The 18,679-nt window shown below is 36.4% G+C and overlaps 1 protein-coding gene across 5 annotated transcripts in view; it reads left to right on the top strand.

The window, feature by feature from the left end:
• ANKIB1 (ankyrin repeat and IBR domain containing 1) overlaps positions 1-18,679 on the top strand; it is an 87,975-nt gene that overhangs the window by 60,402 nt on the left and 8,894 nt on the right. For all 5 annotated transcript variants that reach the window (XM_074535948.1, XM_074535970.1, XM_074535965.1 and 2 more), the window contains exons 6-15: positions 1,195-1,403; positions 3,586-3,674; positions 5,351-5,495; positions 6,784-6,950; positions 11,137-11,225; positions 12,246-12,376; positions 16,619-16,753; positions 17,350-17,436; positions 17,529-17,595; positions 17,960-18,105. In XM_074535948.1, the coding sequence (XP_074392049.1) occupies positions 1,195-1,403; positions 3,586-3,674; positions 5,351-5,495; positions 6,784-6,950; positions 11,137-11,225; positions 12,246-12,376; positions 16,619-16,753; positions 17,350-17,436; positions 17,529-17,595; positions 17,960-18,105 (1,265 nt within the window). The remainder of the gene's footprint in view (positions 1-1,194; positions 1,404-3,585; positions 3,675-5,350; positions 5,496-6,783; positions 6,951-11,136; positions 11,226-12,245; positions 12,377-16,618; positions 16,754-17,349; positions 17,437-17,528; positions 17,596-17,959; positions 18,106-18,679) is intronic.

Below are 18,679 nucleotides of genomic sequence, written 5' to 3' on the forward strand. Positions count from 1 at the left end.
TAAGTAAGGATCTGATCAATAAATTATCTGCAGCTTGAAGAGGTTTTTTTACAGAGGCAATACTTTCACTAAGTTTGGTGCTTAGAACACATATATTTTTTTCCCAGCACGAATATAGGATAAGAGAACTCTCTTTTCCTTATAAAAATAAAACTAAATAAAAATAAAACATCTTTTGGTTAATAACATTGATGTTTCTTTGGGAGGACCCAGCACTTAAAAAATCCCCAAACTTGAAAACAGTTATTTAAAGCAGTAGGAAAAACTGGGAAATTTCTAATAGTTTATTAAATTCAAGTTTTTCTGATCTGCATGTAGTGTTGATGAGTTTAGATTCAAATCTGTATAGGAATTTGATGGATTTATATTTAAATAAGATTTTTTTAGTATTTTTTGTAGAAAAAACTGCTGTTCTGAAGATATCTTTAGTATTAATTGTAGGAATCAGAAACAGAATGCATTTCAGTTGTGAACAAGGATTTGATTTAACTTTTAAGATATTATATTTTGTATCACTAGGTTTTTTTGGTATATAAATGGGCAGTGTTAATTATGAATAAAAGTAAAACATTCACTAACAATTTTAGAATAAAATGTAGTGAGAATATACGAAATTTTCTTTGCACTCAGGTGGATTTTTTTCCCTCTTAGAAACACATAATTTATATGCATATATATAAAGACTGGAAACTCATTAAGTCACAAATCTTCTTGTAATCTTAGTCTTCTTCCTGTATTTCCTGGCTCATTAAAAATAAACAAACAAAAACACAACAGATAAAATGGAATCCATATTAAATAATTACTTTTTTTATAGAATGAAAAAATAATGAAATTCATTGGTGTGAGGGCTGCTATATTTTCATGTGTCTATGATAGTCAGTACAGTTCTAGTTTTCAACCAAGTCTTCTAGACACTACAACTGCTGTAAATAAATAACAAAAATAATGTTAAGACATATTGCAGAGAAAGGAGATGCTTGTCATGCAATTATTTACAAAAATGCATTGCATTACGTATTATCTTGGAATTTGTTCTCTGAAATGTAAGGGCTACAGTTCCATCCAATCACAGTTCATTATACTTATTTATTTTAATTGGTTTTATTTAGTGTTCTTTTGAGGGTGCAGTTACAAACTATATTTTAAACATTGTCGGGTGCATAACTTGCTGTATCTCTGTATTTCCTGAAGACTGGGACAGGGAGAAGTTGCTTGAGGCCTGGATGTGTAACCCGGAGAGCTGCTGCCAGCGTTCGGGGGTGCAGATGCCGACGCCGCCTCCGAGCGGGTACAACGCGTGGGACACGCTGCCCTCCCCGCGCACGCCGCGCACCACGCGCTCCTCGCTCACCTCCCCCGACGACATCAGCCCCTCACCAGGAGACATGGACACGGCTGTGGTAAATTCCTAAATAGATCTTCAACCAGCAGGGCTAAACAGCTGATTTCTAAACACACTGCACCTGTGTAGACAGGGGAGCTGCCAAAATTACCTTTGTGAAAGTATAAGGTGTTTCTCTTTCCAAAAGTGGTGAACAGGGAAGTTGACACCTTAAACATTCTATATGATAAAACAGTTGAGCATCTGGCAAATACAAACCATTCTGTTTTTACCTTGCTGTCATTCACAAACTCTCATTTTAGACAGCTACAGTCACATCAGTGCATTTGGCTCTTTTGAACTTCTCATTTCATCCCTATCAAGATGTTCACTTTCATTGTATCCATTTCCCTGAATGTACGCAGTTCTGTGAACCCTGCCTTTTGAAAATTTTTTCTTTAGAAAACAAAATTGGCTTTGTCTGCATTTTGAAATGTCAGCCCAGTAGTGTACTGTAAGCTTATAATTACTTTTACTATGTGTGGGCTGCTTCAAGCAGTTTACAAAGCTATTGCAAATTTGAAATATGAAAGCGCCTTTCATTAAAATCAGTGTGGCTCTTTGGGAAGACAGAGTTCTCTTTTTAATAATCCACAGCTGCAGCATTATAAAACTATTGCTCCATGATCTAAGCATTTTTTTTTTAGAATATTACATGCAGTCTTTCAGATGGATCATCCCTAAATCTCATATAAAAATTAAGATCTCACATTCCTGCATAGAAATATTTTATTTGTTTTATTGTAAAATGCTGTAAAAGAAGCTCTATAGAAGGTATATTGTTATTGTACATTAATTTCCATTAGCAGTTAAATACTGTCTGTGAATAATTCCTAATTAAAATGTTGAACAGGAGATTATATATCCTCAGTTTTACATTGTGTGCTTTGTTTTCCATGGATGGTTCATAAGCCAGGAATGCAGATGTGGATAATGATTGCCATTATAAATCTAGTGTGTCTCATCCAAGTCCAGAGTTACACGTTTAATGTTCCTGTTTGTTTAAGAATCTTCTCTGAACTATCAAATCTCATTTTGCCAGGAAAATGAAAACTAAAAGGAATAGATAAAATAAAGCCACAAGGTATAAAGCTCCTTCTATGTTTTGCATTTGCATCCTACTTTATAAACAGTTCTAGTAAATGTTTTTGTTTGATGTTTTGAACTCAGGGCTCCATTAAATTTCTTACTTTAAAGATACATTTAAACAAAATTTACAGCTCATATAACTTTAATAGAGATTATTTTTTAATGCATTGTCAACTTTTAAAATATTTAATTTTTGCAAGACAATAAGATTAAATGAATGAAGAAACAATACATATCTTCACTGAGTTTTACACTTTAAAGGCTTTTTTTTTGTTTGATTTTGTTTTGGCTGTGATATAAGTGCTTTTAAAGTGGCATACCACAGGCTAACTTTCTGAAAATGTCCTGTGTGTATATGATACCTAAGAAATACATTTTCATCGTGTCTTTGTTTCAATGAAAAGAAACATTTCTTTTGCATTTCTTGAAGAACATTAGTATTTTTTTCCACACATAACCATAAGCAGTGAGTATTTTCATCCCTACTCTTTAACTCTTTCAGAGTAACAGTCTCAGTAATCAGTGTTATTTTTTCCTTTAATACCTACTTCTGTAAAATTCGGCAATTATATCTTATGATGGAGTATTTGTAGTGTAACTTATTCTTCATTTTGATCAAAAACCTCAAAGTCTTTTAAAAAATTATATATATGTAGGTTATTATTTAAAGTATTTGCTGCTGCTGCACACTCAAACTGCTCCACCTTGATTTAGGCCTGACTGTGTGAGACACTAAACATTTCCTGTAGCCTCTGTCATCTCCAAACTCATTTGTAGCTGTGTGTGAAGCTGATGAAAAACACAGCTCCATTTGCACCTAGAACTCTGAGATTCCAACACTGCAGGGTGAAGCACTTCCTGAGCTCAAGGACACTGCAAAAAGCAGCCCAAAATATGCTCTCTGCATAGGGAGTTACAGAAACAGAGATACCAAATCTTTCCCATTCCTATAGCTTAAATAACTTTTTTTTTTTCTGGATACAGCTTGATTTTTTCCCCCTGCTGAGCACTGCTTTAAATTTTTGCTGAGATTTTCCAACATAACTCATTCTGCTAACAATACAAAAAGCTTTAGGGTATTTCTTAATCAGAAGCATTTTTGTCATCTGCAGTGTGACATTTGCATGTGTAATATTTCTGTGTTTGAAGACCCCGTGGATATGCCTTGTGGACATGACTTCTGCAGAGCTTGCTGGGAGGCGTGAGTATCTGTGCTTCTCTATCCTGTGAGAAACTTTCATACTTCTGTGTTGAAGGGGAAGGGACAGAGACCATAAACAGCTAATGCTGAAGTACTGTTTGGGTTTCAAAGAGTTGCTGGTTTGAACCTATGGAACATTTATTTGTCACTCTAACAACTGTTACCAACTGGTTTAGGCTTATGTAATGTTTGTTTAGGTTCTGACTAAGCAAAATTCTTAATCAAATGTTTTAAGCTTGTGTGTAAATAGATAAGCCTACTCTTGATTCGTTCTGTGTGTGTGTTGTGTTGGCAGCATTGGGGTTTACAGTTTCTAAATTAAGCACATGCTTAATTCCATCTCTGAGTTTAGCACACTAAACTTAGGCATTGTGAATCCATTTCCAATCAGAAAAGCAATTTAAATTATTTCTTTATGTTGAACGGTGATAACTGAGGGGTAGATTTCTCTTAGAAGTTCTATTAATCTAATGCTCTTGTTACTGCATAGGTCAGAGTAGTCATGCTAGTGAAAAACTCAGACATGGATAATTATGATAGTATAAATATTAATCCTATTTCCCAGCAATAATTATATCTGTATGCAGTGCTTTGTATTCATCTGTGTCCCCATTCAGGAGATTGTACTACTTGATCTCTACCCCTGCAGTGTCTTGTTGCAGCACCATTTCTGCACAGCTAATCCTACTGCAGATCATTCCTATGAACCTTAGCCTGGTGCTAAGGAAGAGAGCTTCCTTTTCCGTATGAGCTTTCCAAAGGCATTTCTTTCCAGTGGCAGGAAAATTGTTAGTTGTGTTTTTCTTGCCTTGCAAATCCTGGGCAGAATGTAGCAGTTACTGCTTTGACGTGGTGCTTCTAACTTGGCTGCTGGACTGTGTGTCCTTTGTGCAGGACACAGGGGCCAGCTCAGAGCCACAGGCTCAGGGCCACAGTTCAATGGCAAGTGTTTGTGGTGACACTGAGGGTGGAATTCAGCTTTCTGAGCCAGGCATTCCTAAGTCACTTGGAGTATAGCCAGGACTGAGCTATCCAACTCTAAGATACACATCTAAGATGGGATGAATTGACAGGTATCTCTCCTTAACTATTAAAGGATCTCAGGTGACTACCTTGGAATAACTGCCTGTGCTTTAAATGATTAAAGTTAGCATGGTATCATACTTGCAGTCAGATTAATAAGCCTGTTACAGCTTTGAAACTAAGCAACAACTGTTGAAGTCCAGCTTTCAGCAGATTTTTGAGCTTGTTCTGTATTCAGACATTCGTGTCCAAAACCAGGCCTAGTTTTATTAGACAGTTGTAGAAAATAATTGCATATTAAATTAATTATTTCCTAGATTGATTACAATTACATGTTCTGTTTCTGATTTAAGGTAGAAATAGTGCTCAATTTAATTAAACAATACAGAGCTGTGTGATAAATGGCAAGGATGGAAATCACAAACGTAGGGCTAAATATTGCTGATAATGCTCACATTTGAACCATGACAGTGTTATTTTTTTAAATTAGGCTGTTCATCAAATTTGTAGCTCTTATAAGCAGAAAAGGATGCTTTTATTTCTCTATTTGAAAAGTAATCATTGTGAATACCTGTAAACATAGTGTAAAGTACTCAACAGCTTTTTAACTTTTACTTTTTATTCACAAATACTGACTGGCAAAATTCTGGCAGGTTTTTGAATCTGAAAATTCAGGAGGGTGAAGCTCACAACATTTTTTGCCCAGCATATGATTGTTTCCAGCTTGTGCCTGTAGACATCATAGAAAGTGTGGTTTCCAAGGAGATGGACAAGCGATACCTTCAATTTGACATTAAGGTAAATTGTCAAACTGTTCTTGTACTCTTGAACTCTATTCCGTCTTTAAAAAGTAACTTAAAGCTTCTGTATGAAATGCTGCAATATATTTGTAACTTTCCAAGTAGAAATTCATAAACAAATATGTGCAAATATGTATTGGCTTGTATATAGCATAATATCAATATTTCCTGTGCCACTGAGAAAAAAAGAAAGAACATTTCATGTATTCCTTAAAAAGAAATGCCATATTTCCATTGTCTATTGCCTAATGTAGTATTACTGAAATAATTTGATCAAACTCATTTTTGTAACAAGTGATATGAAGGTTTTAATCAGTCAGAGTTGTTTGTGTTTGCAATTTGAAATTTTAAAAGTTTTCAGATTGTTTTTACTGCATTCAGAAATAGCACCTGTTTCCTTTTAAAAAATTTCCTAGTGCAATGCTTGATATGATTGCTGTATATGGGTAGAGGAGTGGGAAAAGCTTGATTTGGTTTTCCTGGGTTTTTTAATGTATTTGTTGTCATCATTGCAATTTGTTTTTAAAAGCAATCTTTTAGTTCAGCTTTCTTCTTTTATACTAGTGAAGTGATGAACTAGGCTTGAGAAATGTGCTACTTTATCAGTGGTGGCAGGGCAGAGGTAGAGAAATATTTTTTCATTTACAGTGCAGTACTTTCTCTGCAACAAGTCTCTTTATTGCACAGTGAGATGCAAATTAAATTACCAGATCTGACTCATCTTTTGCATATTTTATTTTAAGTGACTGTTGATCAGAATATGTTTGAAGCAAAGTAGTGGAAGTTCCTTTTTTCTCCTCATTCGATACAGTTTTTACAAAAGTTACATTAACCAAAAAAGATGGGAAATAAATTACTGAGTTAGTCTAGTTCTGTTTTCTGGTTTATCATGGGATTTTTGTTTAATCAGTAAGGTTTTCATTCTTTCCAACTGAAAGAATCAGTTCTGCTAATGAGTGTATTACCAGTGTGTATATAGTAGTTTACTGTAAGCCACATAACAAAGGAATTAACTTGCAGAGATTGAACATTTGTTTGGAATGTAACTAATTTCTTTCTTAGTCTAAGTCTGAGGTACTGTTGTTCCTAAAAAAGAAGTGGAAATTCAATTACTACCTTTCTATAACTATATTTAAAAGTCTATCCTTGTAGATAGACTGTCCTTATATTTTTTTTTGCTTTATTCCTTCAAAGGAGGACTATGAATACAGATTATTTTATATCAAGGATGAAATCTGATCTTATGTAGTAAAATGTTTTCTTTTTTTTCTTTTTTTTCCCCACAGGCCTTTGTTGAAAATAATCCTGCTATTAAATGGTGTCCTATACCTGGCTGTGAAAGAGCAGTAAGGCTGACAAGACAAGGGTCAAATTCAACAGGATCAGATACTCTTAGCTTCCCTATGCTAAAAGCCCCTGCAGTAGATTGTGGGAAAGGACATCTTTTCTGCTGGTTAGTACTGGAACCTTACCTGCCTCCAAATAAACTCACAGTCACTGCTATTCCAGGGATTAATTAAGAAGTCCCACATGGCACCAAGAGTGCAACAGAAATTAGTATGGAATGGTAAATGACTGTTCTATCCTCTATCCATGCACTGCACAAATATTGTAGTAGTTTGGGGCACTGCAAAGATTTATAATCCAGTAGTCATTATTGTCTCTATTAGGTGCAAAACAACAGCATGGAGTGTTCTGTTCTGAGGGAGCAGAGGAAATGTGGGATACTGGAACAGGGATTTTTGTGTCTGGATAGTTGTAAAATCAAAACATGGCACATTCTCTATTGTAGTATAGAAAACTAGTGATGTTTAGCTCTTCCTGAATTTTGCTAGAATCACATCAAAGAAGCTGGAGTTGAAATGGGGCCATGAAGGACCATGTCCTTCACACATAGCTATTCTGTTTGCACTCCAACCTCTGTTTCACTTAAGGTTCAGCACTTTTTCTGTCTGTTATCTTCTCCTGGGTTTTAAGATGAATACAAGCTCAAGAAGGAACAAAAAGCCAGATATTTTTTAAAACATCCCTCAGATTGCTGATCCTCAGCACTTCCTAGAAAAGGACATAAGAGCATCAACAAAAGTAAAAAAAAAAATGGCATCTTTTTCTTTGACATTATCAGACTGACAATTTATGACTATTGTAGTGGGACATATTTATGTTTTAGGAAAATGAAAAAGGATCAACCAAAGTACAGACATTCAGACAAGTTCAGCAATTCTTTTCAGTTTTCAATTGAAACCATTATACAAGGACATCCTAAATCATCTGCTTAGTTCCAAGTATCATAATTCTTAATGAAAGATGCTTCTGAATTTAGTTCTTTTACCATATGAATGAAAGAAGAAGGGAAAAAAAAAAAGAAAACAGGCCTAATGAAACAACCACAAAAGTCAAAAAACATGACTTCCTGGGAAGAGATTATTTACAATGGACAAAAAACTCAGAAAGAAGCAAATCCCATGGAAACAAACCAGAATATGTTTTCTACCAATGAACACACAATAAAACTTAATGCTATTCCACAAGCATGTACCATCCTCTCTGCCTAGTTCTGATGGTAGAGAATCAGTTTTTCCATTAACCTGAAGGAACCTGACACCACTTCAGTGTCACATTGACATCAACCTTCAGACAATGGCAGCTTCTGCTTCCTTTACGTGGACTGAATGTACTGTCTCCCTGGAATTTTCTCTGAGAGTGAAAATGTCCTCTGAATGACTAATTTTTAGGAGAAATGGGGTTTTTATGTTTCCTGATAATATTTCTGTACATTCTTTTTACATTAATGCTTTGAAATACTGCACAAGCAAATATGGTTAAGGTCTTGAAAAATACTTCAAGTTAGCAACAAAATGTCCAAGAAGGCCTTTCCAAAGCCTTTTTTTTCATCCCCACAAAACTGAATGGAAAGTTTCAGCAATGGTGAGAAAGTTCTGCTAGCAAAAGATGCTAGCAAAGAAAGCATCCTGCAGTACCTCAAATCAGAACCATTTGCTAAGGACACCCCACTAGTCTTACAGTACAAAAACTCTATGCATGAATGTGTTCCTCTGGTGAAAAAATGTGTTCTCAGTTCAAGAGTTTTCCTCATTACTGTGTGTTTAAAGGGAGCTTGCTTTGTCTCTTTGTATTTCAATCAGCACATCTCTCCCATATTTCTGTCAGTTCTGCAAGTTTTACCCCAGTAATCTACAGCTTAGACATTGTAATAGCAATTGATGCTGCATTTAGTATGAGATTCTTCTGAATTTATGTATTAGAAAACCAAGCCCTAGTTAATCACTTACTTTTTTTATATAGCTATAGCCTTCCTGCTCATAAAAGCAAGAAAATTCTCTGAGTCTATTGAGCAATTTTTTTTCTCTTTTTAATGTAGGAGTAGGACTGTTCCTCTTCAATGCAGAGTATCCTAGAATTTACTCAGTTTTCATTATGCACCACTAACATTATCTTCAACAAAATGTAATCAATTGTGGCAAATACAAAATTCTATTCCCTTTCAGAAAGAGTATTCTGAATTATTTAAATGTAGCATACATTAAAACTGTACACAAATCATACATCATTTTATTATCAGATCCATTCAACATGTTAGAACGCCCTTCATGCAGTTTCAGAAGCACAAGGAATTGTAGCAAGCAGACACTTGTGGCAAATAGTCTTAGCAGGCAGTGCACCCTTAGTTTTGTACCATCAGTCCTCACTCCTTTCCCCCTAGATAAGGGCAGGGGGCAGACTCTCATTCTGCAGAAGCAGCAACTCCTCAGATGCACTTGGGACGCCAGTTTTAAGTTGCAACAGTGTTTTGCTGTTTTGGTTCAAAGTATATGATCATGAGAGGGAAAAAAAATCCAGAATTACATTCTTCTTGTAGCCCTTCCATGAATTTAACTTGTTGTGTTGAAATGTGCTACAATTTTAATAAGTATGTACTGTGCCTTCATATAAATCCTCCTGCTGAGCATTGAGCTGGGGAGGCTCCTGCTGTTCATTGCCACAGCTGCTCCTGTGAGTTCCTTTCATCCACTGCTGGCAGGAAGTCCATCCAAAATACAACTTCGATAAAAACTTTTATGAACAGTAAGCTCAATGCTCTTACTCTAGTAAAATGACATCCCAGCATACAAATGCTTATTTTGGGGTGGGCTGAGGAAAGAGCTTCTTCCTTTGTTGTTTTTGAACAATTATTGTAACTGTCTTATATAGATAGATACAGATATAAAGGTTTAGATACAGATATGACTGAACTTCATTAAAAATCCACACATCCACACATTAAAAATCCTACAAATTTGAAAGTATCAAAGACACATGACCCTCCTCCCACCCCCATAAAAGACTGACTAATCAATCAGCTTTTAACTTAAAACTGAGCTTGTCAATGTAAATCTTTGTAATTTCAGTCCTTTCTGGCAACAAATACTATATACTGTGAGAGGGTGTTGGCACTGTTGAAGTCAATGATTTAAGTGTCCTACTGTCCCACAGATGTGAAAGGTGTTAACTGTGAACCAAGGCTGAAATCACCTTATTACAGACCAGTTGTTCATTCTAGTACAATCTTTCCCAGCTAAGATTTTAAATCCAAACCAGAGATGCATGTGTGCTGAATTTAAGCTTTTTTGTTTGCAGACTAGCTAAGGATAAAATAAGTTCAAAACTGTTCCCATAACCTTTTCTTTCTTCCTGAATTCCTGCTTAAAATGTGGACAAGGGCAATCAGAAGAATATTGATGTAGCTTCTGAACCTGCACTGCAAGAGAGCAGTTCACCACTGGATCTGCAGAAAACTTGTGTATGCTCTGATGCAGCTGGTGCCCATCTGAAATTATTTGCTTTGATATGGCAGATGTCTGAGGCTATTTGCTGCCATTCCTGTAGAAAAAAAGGAGCTATTACAAATCCAGAGTGCGTTTTGACACATCCACACTGCAGCACCATCTGGAAGCCATATATCTGCTGCCACTGTGTAGTAGTGATTGCCATCCTTAATCCTAGTAGGAACTTCAGGACAAGCTCAAGGGACTCATTGCTCCACTGTGTCCATGTAAATAAGTTCAAGCCCCCATTTAAGAGGCTCTGGTGGAAGGAGTAAATATCCATAAATACTTAGTGCTGGTGTTGAAGGGCTTCGATCTTGTTCTAGATTAAAAGTTTGAATCTAGTTAAAGGTTGATTATTGCAACTGAACAGATTAAAGTAATTCTACATAAAATACATTTCTGTTACAGCAAATTACCTACTTTTGGATAAACTCTGTAATCTGATCTACCTTTATTACAGAAACTATACGAGCACTTTTGTGGCACTAAAATAATACCCAAGTATAAAAACAAACTGCAAGCCAGCTGATTTATTCCAGTTTGCGGTTTGTAATTTTAAGAAGCTTCTTTCCTTTCCTGTCCCATTTAAATTCTTTATCAATAATGGTCATCTTGTGAGCAAGTAGTCTAAGTGTATTTTAAACCACTGTTATTTATCTGGCTTTTGGTTTCCTGACTTAATTAAATTCTGGGCATGTTTCTTTTCCATTTTTTTTGGGATGGGAGGTTAGTTTTTTTCCTTTTAACTTGAACCAATTTTCACTTTAATTCTAAATCTCTAAGTAATTGTGTGTGCACCTTCTTTTTCAGGGAATGTCTTGGTGAAGCACATGAGCCCTGTGACTGCCAGACCTGGAAGGACTGGCTACAGAAAATTTCTGAAATGAAGCCAGAAGAACGTAAGAGCCATGCAGGGCCAACAGGGGGGGCATGGGTGTTTTACTGCCATTTTGATCTTTTGGTTTTAGACAGATTTTTTTTTAGTTGCATGAAATAAAAACTGGCTTCAACATTGGTTGAAAAATAGGGTAAAAGGGGAAGAAAATTATACTCCTGAATGAGAGGCTGCTTACACTTTAACTGCAGCACTATGGTAGACTGTTCTTTGTGCACCGTTCCTGCCCACAAATACACATCTGGTTCAGTCAGGGTTTGCAAAACACCTTCCCTTCCTTTTAAAGCTTTTTTTCATTAACTAGTGAATTTATTCCTGAATATAACTTCATTTGTCCTGTCCAATTTTGATTTTTAGCCCAGGCTGCTCTCATGATTGAGTAGTGTTCCATGAAGATTTTTATTCCTTTAAAACTAAATCAAGCCAGTAGGTGATAATAATGGTAAGGTTGAGGGGAAACTGCAAGGGAGTTGTAGGAAATGGCTTACTGACAGGTAACATTTACTGAAAAAAACTAATAAAGGTTTGGTTTACACAGGACAGATATTTTCTTAGTCAACATTTACAAAGAAAGCAAAGATGACAGCAATTTGAATACATATTAACTTGATTGCCACAGCTCAGAGCCTTTCCATAGTATGTTATAAATATTTTGGAAAGCATAGAAAATTTTATAAAGAGGCAAAATACACCCTGTTTTTTGAAACTATACCTGTTTCTTTCATATATGTATTTGCCCCTTTATATGTTGTAATTGTCACATGTACTGTATATAAATTTGTGTTATAATAGATGTATGGAAACACATTGAAATAATAAGTGTATTGATATTATATATGTATAAACTAGAAAGTGTAATAATAAAATATATGTGAGAAATATGTATAGTGAGAAACTTCAATATTTTGTCAAGAAACAGGGAAATACGCACCATTCCTAATCTGATTCTCACAGAAGATTACACAAGTACAATTTCAATCTCTCTGTTTTTGCATGCTCCATATTCTCCTGTCACCTCAAAAAGTGGTGGGGGTGAGTGAGGCCTATGAGGACGCTGCCAACTGCCTGTGGCTGCTGACCAACTCCAAACCTTGCGCCAACTGCAAGTCCCCCATCCAGAAGAACGAGGGCTGCAACCACATGCAGTGTGCAAAGGTAACAAGGAGCCATCGTGGGATTTCTTGAGGAATCAGATTCAGCTTTATATGTCCTGCATATATTTTAGGTCCAAAACCTCTGAAGGGTCATGCCTGATAGATAGTGGAACCTGTTGCAAGAATTAGATAATGAGCAAATGGCAGGTTACATGTATTTAGAAAATGTTTTAATGTGTACTGAAATCTATTTGGCTGACAGGTGTACATTATAATGACTGAAATTTCATAAACACCTAAGAATAATTACCAGTACAGTATGAAACAAATAATTGATGGTTATATTGTCATTAATAATGTAGAAGAGAAAGAACAGTTTTAATTGGCAGATATAAAATTTTAAGAAAGGCTTAGGTCTGAATGAATGAAGGTTTTGCCTTACTATATTTTTCTTTTGCATTATTTCTCTACCATAGAAACAAAGCAGAGAAGTTTAGGTGAAAAACTGTAAACAGGAATTAATCAGTAGAAATGAAAAGACAGCAAAGAGTGATTCCAAAGAAAATTTATTGATGACAGCAGCCAGAGAATTAGTCACAAGTTTGCACTGTGCTACCAAAATAGAAAAAATATTTTTGCCGTGAGTTCAGTATCATTTGAAAATGCTTTTTCACTCAAGTTAGTTAAAAGCAGCATATTTAGACATTTCTTTATGTCAGAAATATCTTCTATAACTACAACTATTACCTCTTTGAGGAGCATCATTAAAAATAAGAAAGTAGTGAACACATTACACAGTTGGCCTACAATAAAAGGCTAACAGATTTAGAAAGTAATTCTCTTTATTTTTCTGAAAATGTGCAGGTATCTCTCCATTGCTATGCAGATCCCATTTTTTTTATATTGTCACATATTCTCTCTCTGTGATACAAATTGAAGTTTGGGCCTTTCTTGGTATCATTGGCAGCAGAGAACATTCTCCTACACTTTGATTTATGCCAAGTTTGCTGGTTTGGAGGTTTTGGGGTTTTTTGTCTTAAATGATTTTAAAAAGAGCTCATAAATCCTGTACTTCTAAAAACTTTATAAGGTATGTTTGTTGCAGCTGTTGCCAGTTGTGGCTTCAGGCTGGAGAAGGATTTGGCCAATAAACACTGATGAATGTGGATAATTTGCCATTCTAAGGCACTGGCTTACAACCAGAGGTCTCTTTTCCTTTTTGATGGTTATAGGCAGCTTGAAGTGTCCTTAAAGCAGTCAGATTCTTTTGTCATGGAGAAATCTCTGCACAGACAGCAGCTGCCTCCCCTCAGTCTGGTGAGGAAGGTGAGGAAGGGCGTCCTCAAGACCATTACAAGGCTTGGGAACAAGGAATAGTGGTCACCTCACTTGTTGCTTCCTCTGCTGAAGTTACAATCCCTGATGATGGAACTTCTGCCTTTTTTTGCAGTGAGGTCAAACTCACTTCATGATGGACTATGGCTGCCTCTTAGCATCTAGCATGCACCTTGGTGTAGAGGAGAAGACTCCTTACTCATGAAACCCTGGTTCCTGTACTTAAGCAGGCATTTTCTTGTTGTTTTATGGATGCAGCTTCTAATGAGACAGGGCTCACACAGTCCTGCTCTCTCACTCCACTGTCTATAGTCACGTTTTAAGCTTATGGGCACTTTGATTTCAAGGAACAGGAGGAGGTTCATAGATAATAAATTGCTGCAAGTTTCATGAAACTTGGTAGCTGGATGATGCAGACTTCATTTGTACTGGCACCAAGAGAGAGGCTGAAATACCTACCCAGCTGCTGCCTGCTCAGCAATGACCTGTTCTGCTTGGCTCAGACCCTGGCCAGGCAGCAGATGGGATTTGTTAAGCCCAGGTGGTGATGATAGAAGGCTCAGTGATCTTAAAGACACATAAAACAGAGCTCAGGAGTTAACCATAGATAGTTAATCATAGCTAATCATTTGTTGAGTTGGAAGGGATCCACCAGGATTAACAAGTCCAACTCCTGGCCCTGTGCAGGATCCCCCAAGAGTCACACCATGTGCCTGAGAGCATTGTCCAAACACTTCTTGAACTGTCAGGCCTGGTGCAGTGACACTTCCCTGGGGAGCTGTTCCAGGGCCAAGCACCCTGTGGGGGAAGAACCTTTCCCTGCCTTCAAGGGAGTGGACAGCTCCTCCCAATTTAATGCAAACTCAGTATTGAGTCCTGGGTCCAGGAGAGCCATCATGTAACAGTTATGCAGCACTGTGCTGGATATTTTGTCCAGAAGGAGGCTGTGAGAGTTTATCAGAAGTTCTGCTGAAGTCCAAAAGGTTCCATCACCTGGCTCCCCTTGCTCAGCTGGGTGAGTCACCCTGTCACAGGACTTCAGATTCCACAAGCAGGATTTCCCCTCAGGAAGCTGTGCTGGCTGTGACCAATGACTGCATTGTCCTCTGGGTGCTTTCAGTACCTCCCAGAGTCATCTTTTCCATGGCTTTACCGTGCACTGAAGTGAGCCTGACATGCAGTAGTTTTCAGGGTTGTCCTTCTTACCCTTCTTGAAAATGATTTTGGGTTTGGGAGGTGTGCAGAAACAGCTGATGTGGTTTTGAATGTGTCATGAGACTGAGATACTGGGAGGAAGGTCTGGGAACTCTGTGGATCTTGGGTTTTGAGGAGGCTTTTGGAGATCTGAGAGATTAAGAGATAAATATAATAGAGTGGTCAGATGGAAGAAAATTTGGGTGAGCTGAGATTGTTGCAGTAGGAGCATATATACATAAATTAATAGGAAGTTGAGCTTTATTAGTTCAGTTGCTTGTGAAACATCTTATTTCATATTATCTTTTAAATATTTTGCAATGATTGTTTTTTTTTATAGGGAATATGGATGAGTTTGAATGGTAGGCAAATGATTCAGTCATACTTGACACTTTATACACAGGTCTTCTGGCACTTCATTCTCAGCATTTCTCACCATATTTTACAAGCCAACAGCTTTAAAAAATGTTTGAAAACAAGAAGGAACAGCACAATTATTGTAGCAGACCCCTGATGGGAGAGTAACGTGCATTGACTCCCTGATTTCAGAAGGCTGAACAAATTCTTTATTAAGCTGTACTATATTATATTGCACTACATACTAATATTATACTATGCTAATACTAAACTAAAAACATGTGACCCTTTCAGACAGTCACAACATAGATTTGACCTAATTGGTCAATCAATCAAAACCACCATCACCAGTGTGCAATTAAGAAATCCCTTTTGGTAAACAATCTCCATAACACATTCCACATGTGCCAAACAACAGATGCAGCAAGTAAAGATAAGAATTGTTTATCTTCTTCTCTGAGCTTTCTCACTGCATCGCACAGCTTCCCAGGAAAATCCTGGGAGAGAGAATTATGTCTCTCTCTGTTCAGAGAATTATGTGCATACCACACACAACAACAAGAAGAAATATTCTAGTCTTCATTGCTTTTTAGAAGAAAATCAGCACTACTGATTTTTGAGACAAAATTAGCAAAAGTACAGTGCAAGAATTGGATTTCATTCCTTCCTGTAATATATGTAAGTGATTGTATGAAATAACTACAGACAAACTCATCTGGTATGAAGTGGGTATTCCTGGAAAGGTTAAACTTACCAAAGAGAGAAGAAATGCAATTTAATTTATCAAATGCCACTAATAATCCTTAAGGCTTAATATTAATTAATGTGTATTTTCTCTCCTCATCTATAAGACATATAAACATGGTTCACCAAATTGTGAAGTCTTTTGCTTATCTGTCCATAAGTAGCTTCCAGTTATTTTGAAATTACCTAGCTGAACACTCGCTGCTGAATTGAGAATCTTTAACACAGTTAAGCATGAGTAAGTCACTTTACACTTCCTTAAGTGTAAGGTTTTAGCTATTTTGAAAGCACTTTACTCAGTCAATGCAGAAAAGCCTCACCTAGAAGTAATCACTCATCAAAATTTATGTTCAGACTTCTTCTCTCTTGCTTTAGTAGTGGTTATTAATATTTTGTGTCAGAAACACCACATGACAAAAACACCAGTAATCATGGTTTTTTAAGTAATATTAAGGAAAAAAAATTCATTCTTTCTCATGAATAGTTTCTGTGTTATTTAAAGAAATAGGACTGGTTTTCTAACAATAACAATAGGAAGGAGGCTCTCCAAAATGTTTTTATGCTCAGAATGCTGTTAATTAAGTTGTCCATAGAGGAATGATGATGCCTAACTACAAATCTAAGACATTTCAACTTATATTTTTTCTTTCCTTTTTCCTGTTTTATTCTGAAGTGCAAATATGACTTTTGCTGGATATGCTTAGAAGAATGGAAGAAGCACAGCTCTTCCACTGGGGGCTACTACAGATGCACTCGCTATGAGGTCATCCAGCATGTGGAGGAGCAGTCCAAGGAGATGACAGTAGAGGTAACAAATGAATGTGTGTATTTGAAAAATAGCACTAAGGTTGCAATTCTCCATTTGGGATAAGTGTAATCAAAATTTTTCCAAACCAGAATTCTAAATGGAAAAATACAACCTTAAACATATCAAAGAGACAGAAAGAAAGCACTACTTATTGGTGGATGCATAAGATTTCTGCTTTTGACTTTATTAACAACCACAAGGGGTTGTTAACAAAGTCAAAAGCAGAAATCTTATGCATTCACCAATGTTCCATTTTGCTTCTCTGTGACATGGTTTCCTTTTGTGAAATGAGCATGCTGGTCCTGCAGTTAGCTGCTGTGCACTACAGAAGACATGCCTTAATTCTGGCTTTTGGAAGGTTGCTTTAAAGTTAAAGGGACTGTCAGTGTAGCAATTCTTTGGCTGCAGTATTTGCAGCATTGTGAATTTCAAAAATTAATTTTGTGTCTTTACTTACATGGCACTACACACTGTGCACAATACTTAACACATAGTCTCAATAGAAACAGTTCACTATTTAATTATATTTAATGGTAATAGTTGTATTAAATGATAAGACTTACTTTGGTTTCTTTTGTCTCTCCATTATTTTCCAGGCTGAAAAGAAGCATAGAAGATTTCAAGAGCTTGATAGATTTATGCACTATTATACAAGATTTAAGAACCATGAACTTAGCTACCAGGTGTGGGTCAAGCCATTTTTACTGATGTTTGTTTCTGGTTAATAATCCCAAAATAATTATCTTATTTTCTTTTATTTATTTTCTTTTTCTAGTTAGAACAGCGCCTTCTAAAAACAGCCAAAGAAAAGATGGAGCAGTTGAGTAGAGCTCTAAGTGGAAGTAAGTATTTGCTGTGATCTGTGCCTTTGATTTGAAATCACATCAACACAGTTATGGTTAAACTGTTCTTTTTTGGACAGTGCTCACATCAAGTCTGCTGTGTGATGTCATCCCTCCGGTACTAATTTGTAAACATTGGATGAAAGTTAAATGTATAGTAAATCTTACCTATTCCAAAGCCTCAAGGAGGAAGTAGCATTAGTAAGGTAGAAGCTAATGTTCTGTGTTTATTTCTTTCCTAAGAACACTGTGCAGTTATTGAGAACTTGCTGCTCTTTACTTGCAAAATATTTAACTGATATGCACAAAAGTAATGCTGACATCAGCAGGAAAATACTTTCCCAATGCTTGTTTCATATTGCAGCTGAGGGAGGCTGTCCTGATACCACATTCATTGAAGATGCAGTGCAAGAGCTTCTAAAAACTCGCCGTATTCTTAAGTGTTCTTATCCATATGGATTCTTTTTGGAGCCTAAAAGCACAAAGAAAGAAATATTTGAACTTATGCAGGTAATACATAGGTATATTTTACTTTCCTAATGGCACTTTATTTTTTTATATTAGTTATCAGTGTCTTTTTACCATTTTTGTAGTATAAAACTGACATGGCTGTTTTATATTTGTAACCAAGTTCGAAAAAGTAGCATATTTTTTTTATATCACTTTGCAAAGGAAAAGGATAAGGACAGATGGAAGGAGAAACTAAGAAAATTTCCTGTTAATCTCCTTTCTGAGGGTAACATTTTAGCTTCAGTCTTCATCTCCTTCTCTAGCTTCTCCTTTCTTTCTCTTCTGATGTGCTTGACATCTGGGAGGAGGCAAAACTGGGGGAGTACCTGAGACTGCTGCCTCCTTTCCTGTCCCTTGGGTCCCTTGAAGATGTTCAGTATTTCAGAGTGCAGGGAAATCCTGCTCCAAGCTGGAGGACAGAATGTAAAAGAGTAGTCTAGGGGACAGTTATTTTGGGGTATTTTGGTGTTTCATAAGTTGTTTTCAAGAAAATGGATATCATTCCCCTCAGTGTTTATGGAGCTCTTCCTGATTTGCATTTCCCTGTAAAACTGTTTATTCTGTATCATTAACT

Source organism: Zonotrichia albicollis, chromosome 1, assembly GCF_047830755.1.
Source record: "Zonotrichia albicollis isolate bZonAlb1 chromosome 1, bZonAlb1.hap1, whole genome shotgun sequence".
Classification (NCBI taxonomy): Eukaryota; Metazoa; Chordata; class Aves; order Passeriformes; family Passerellidae; genus Zonotrichia; species Zonotrichia albicollis.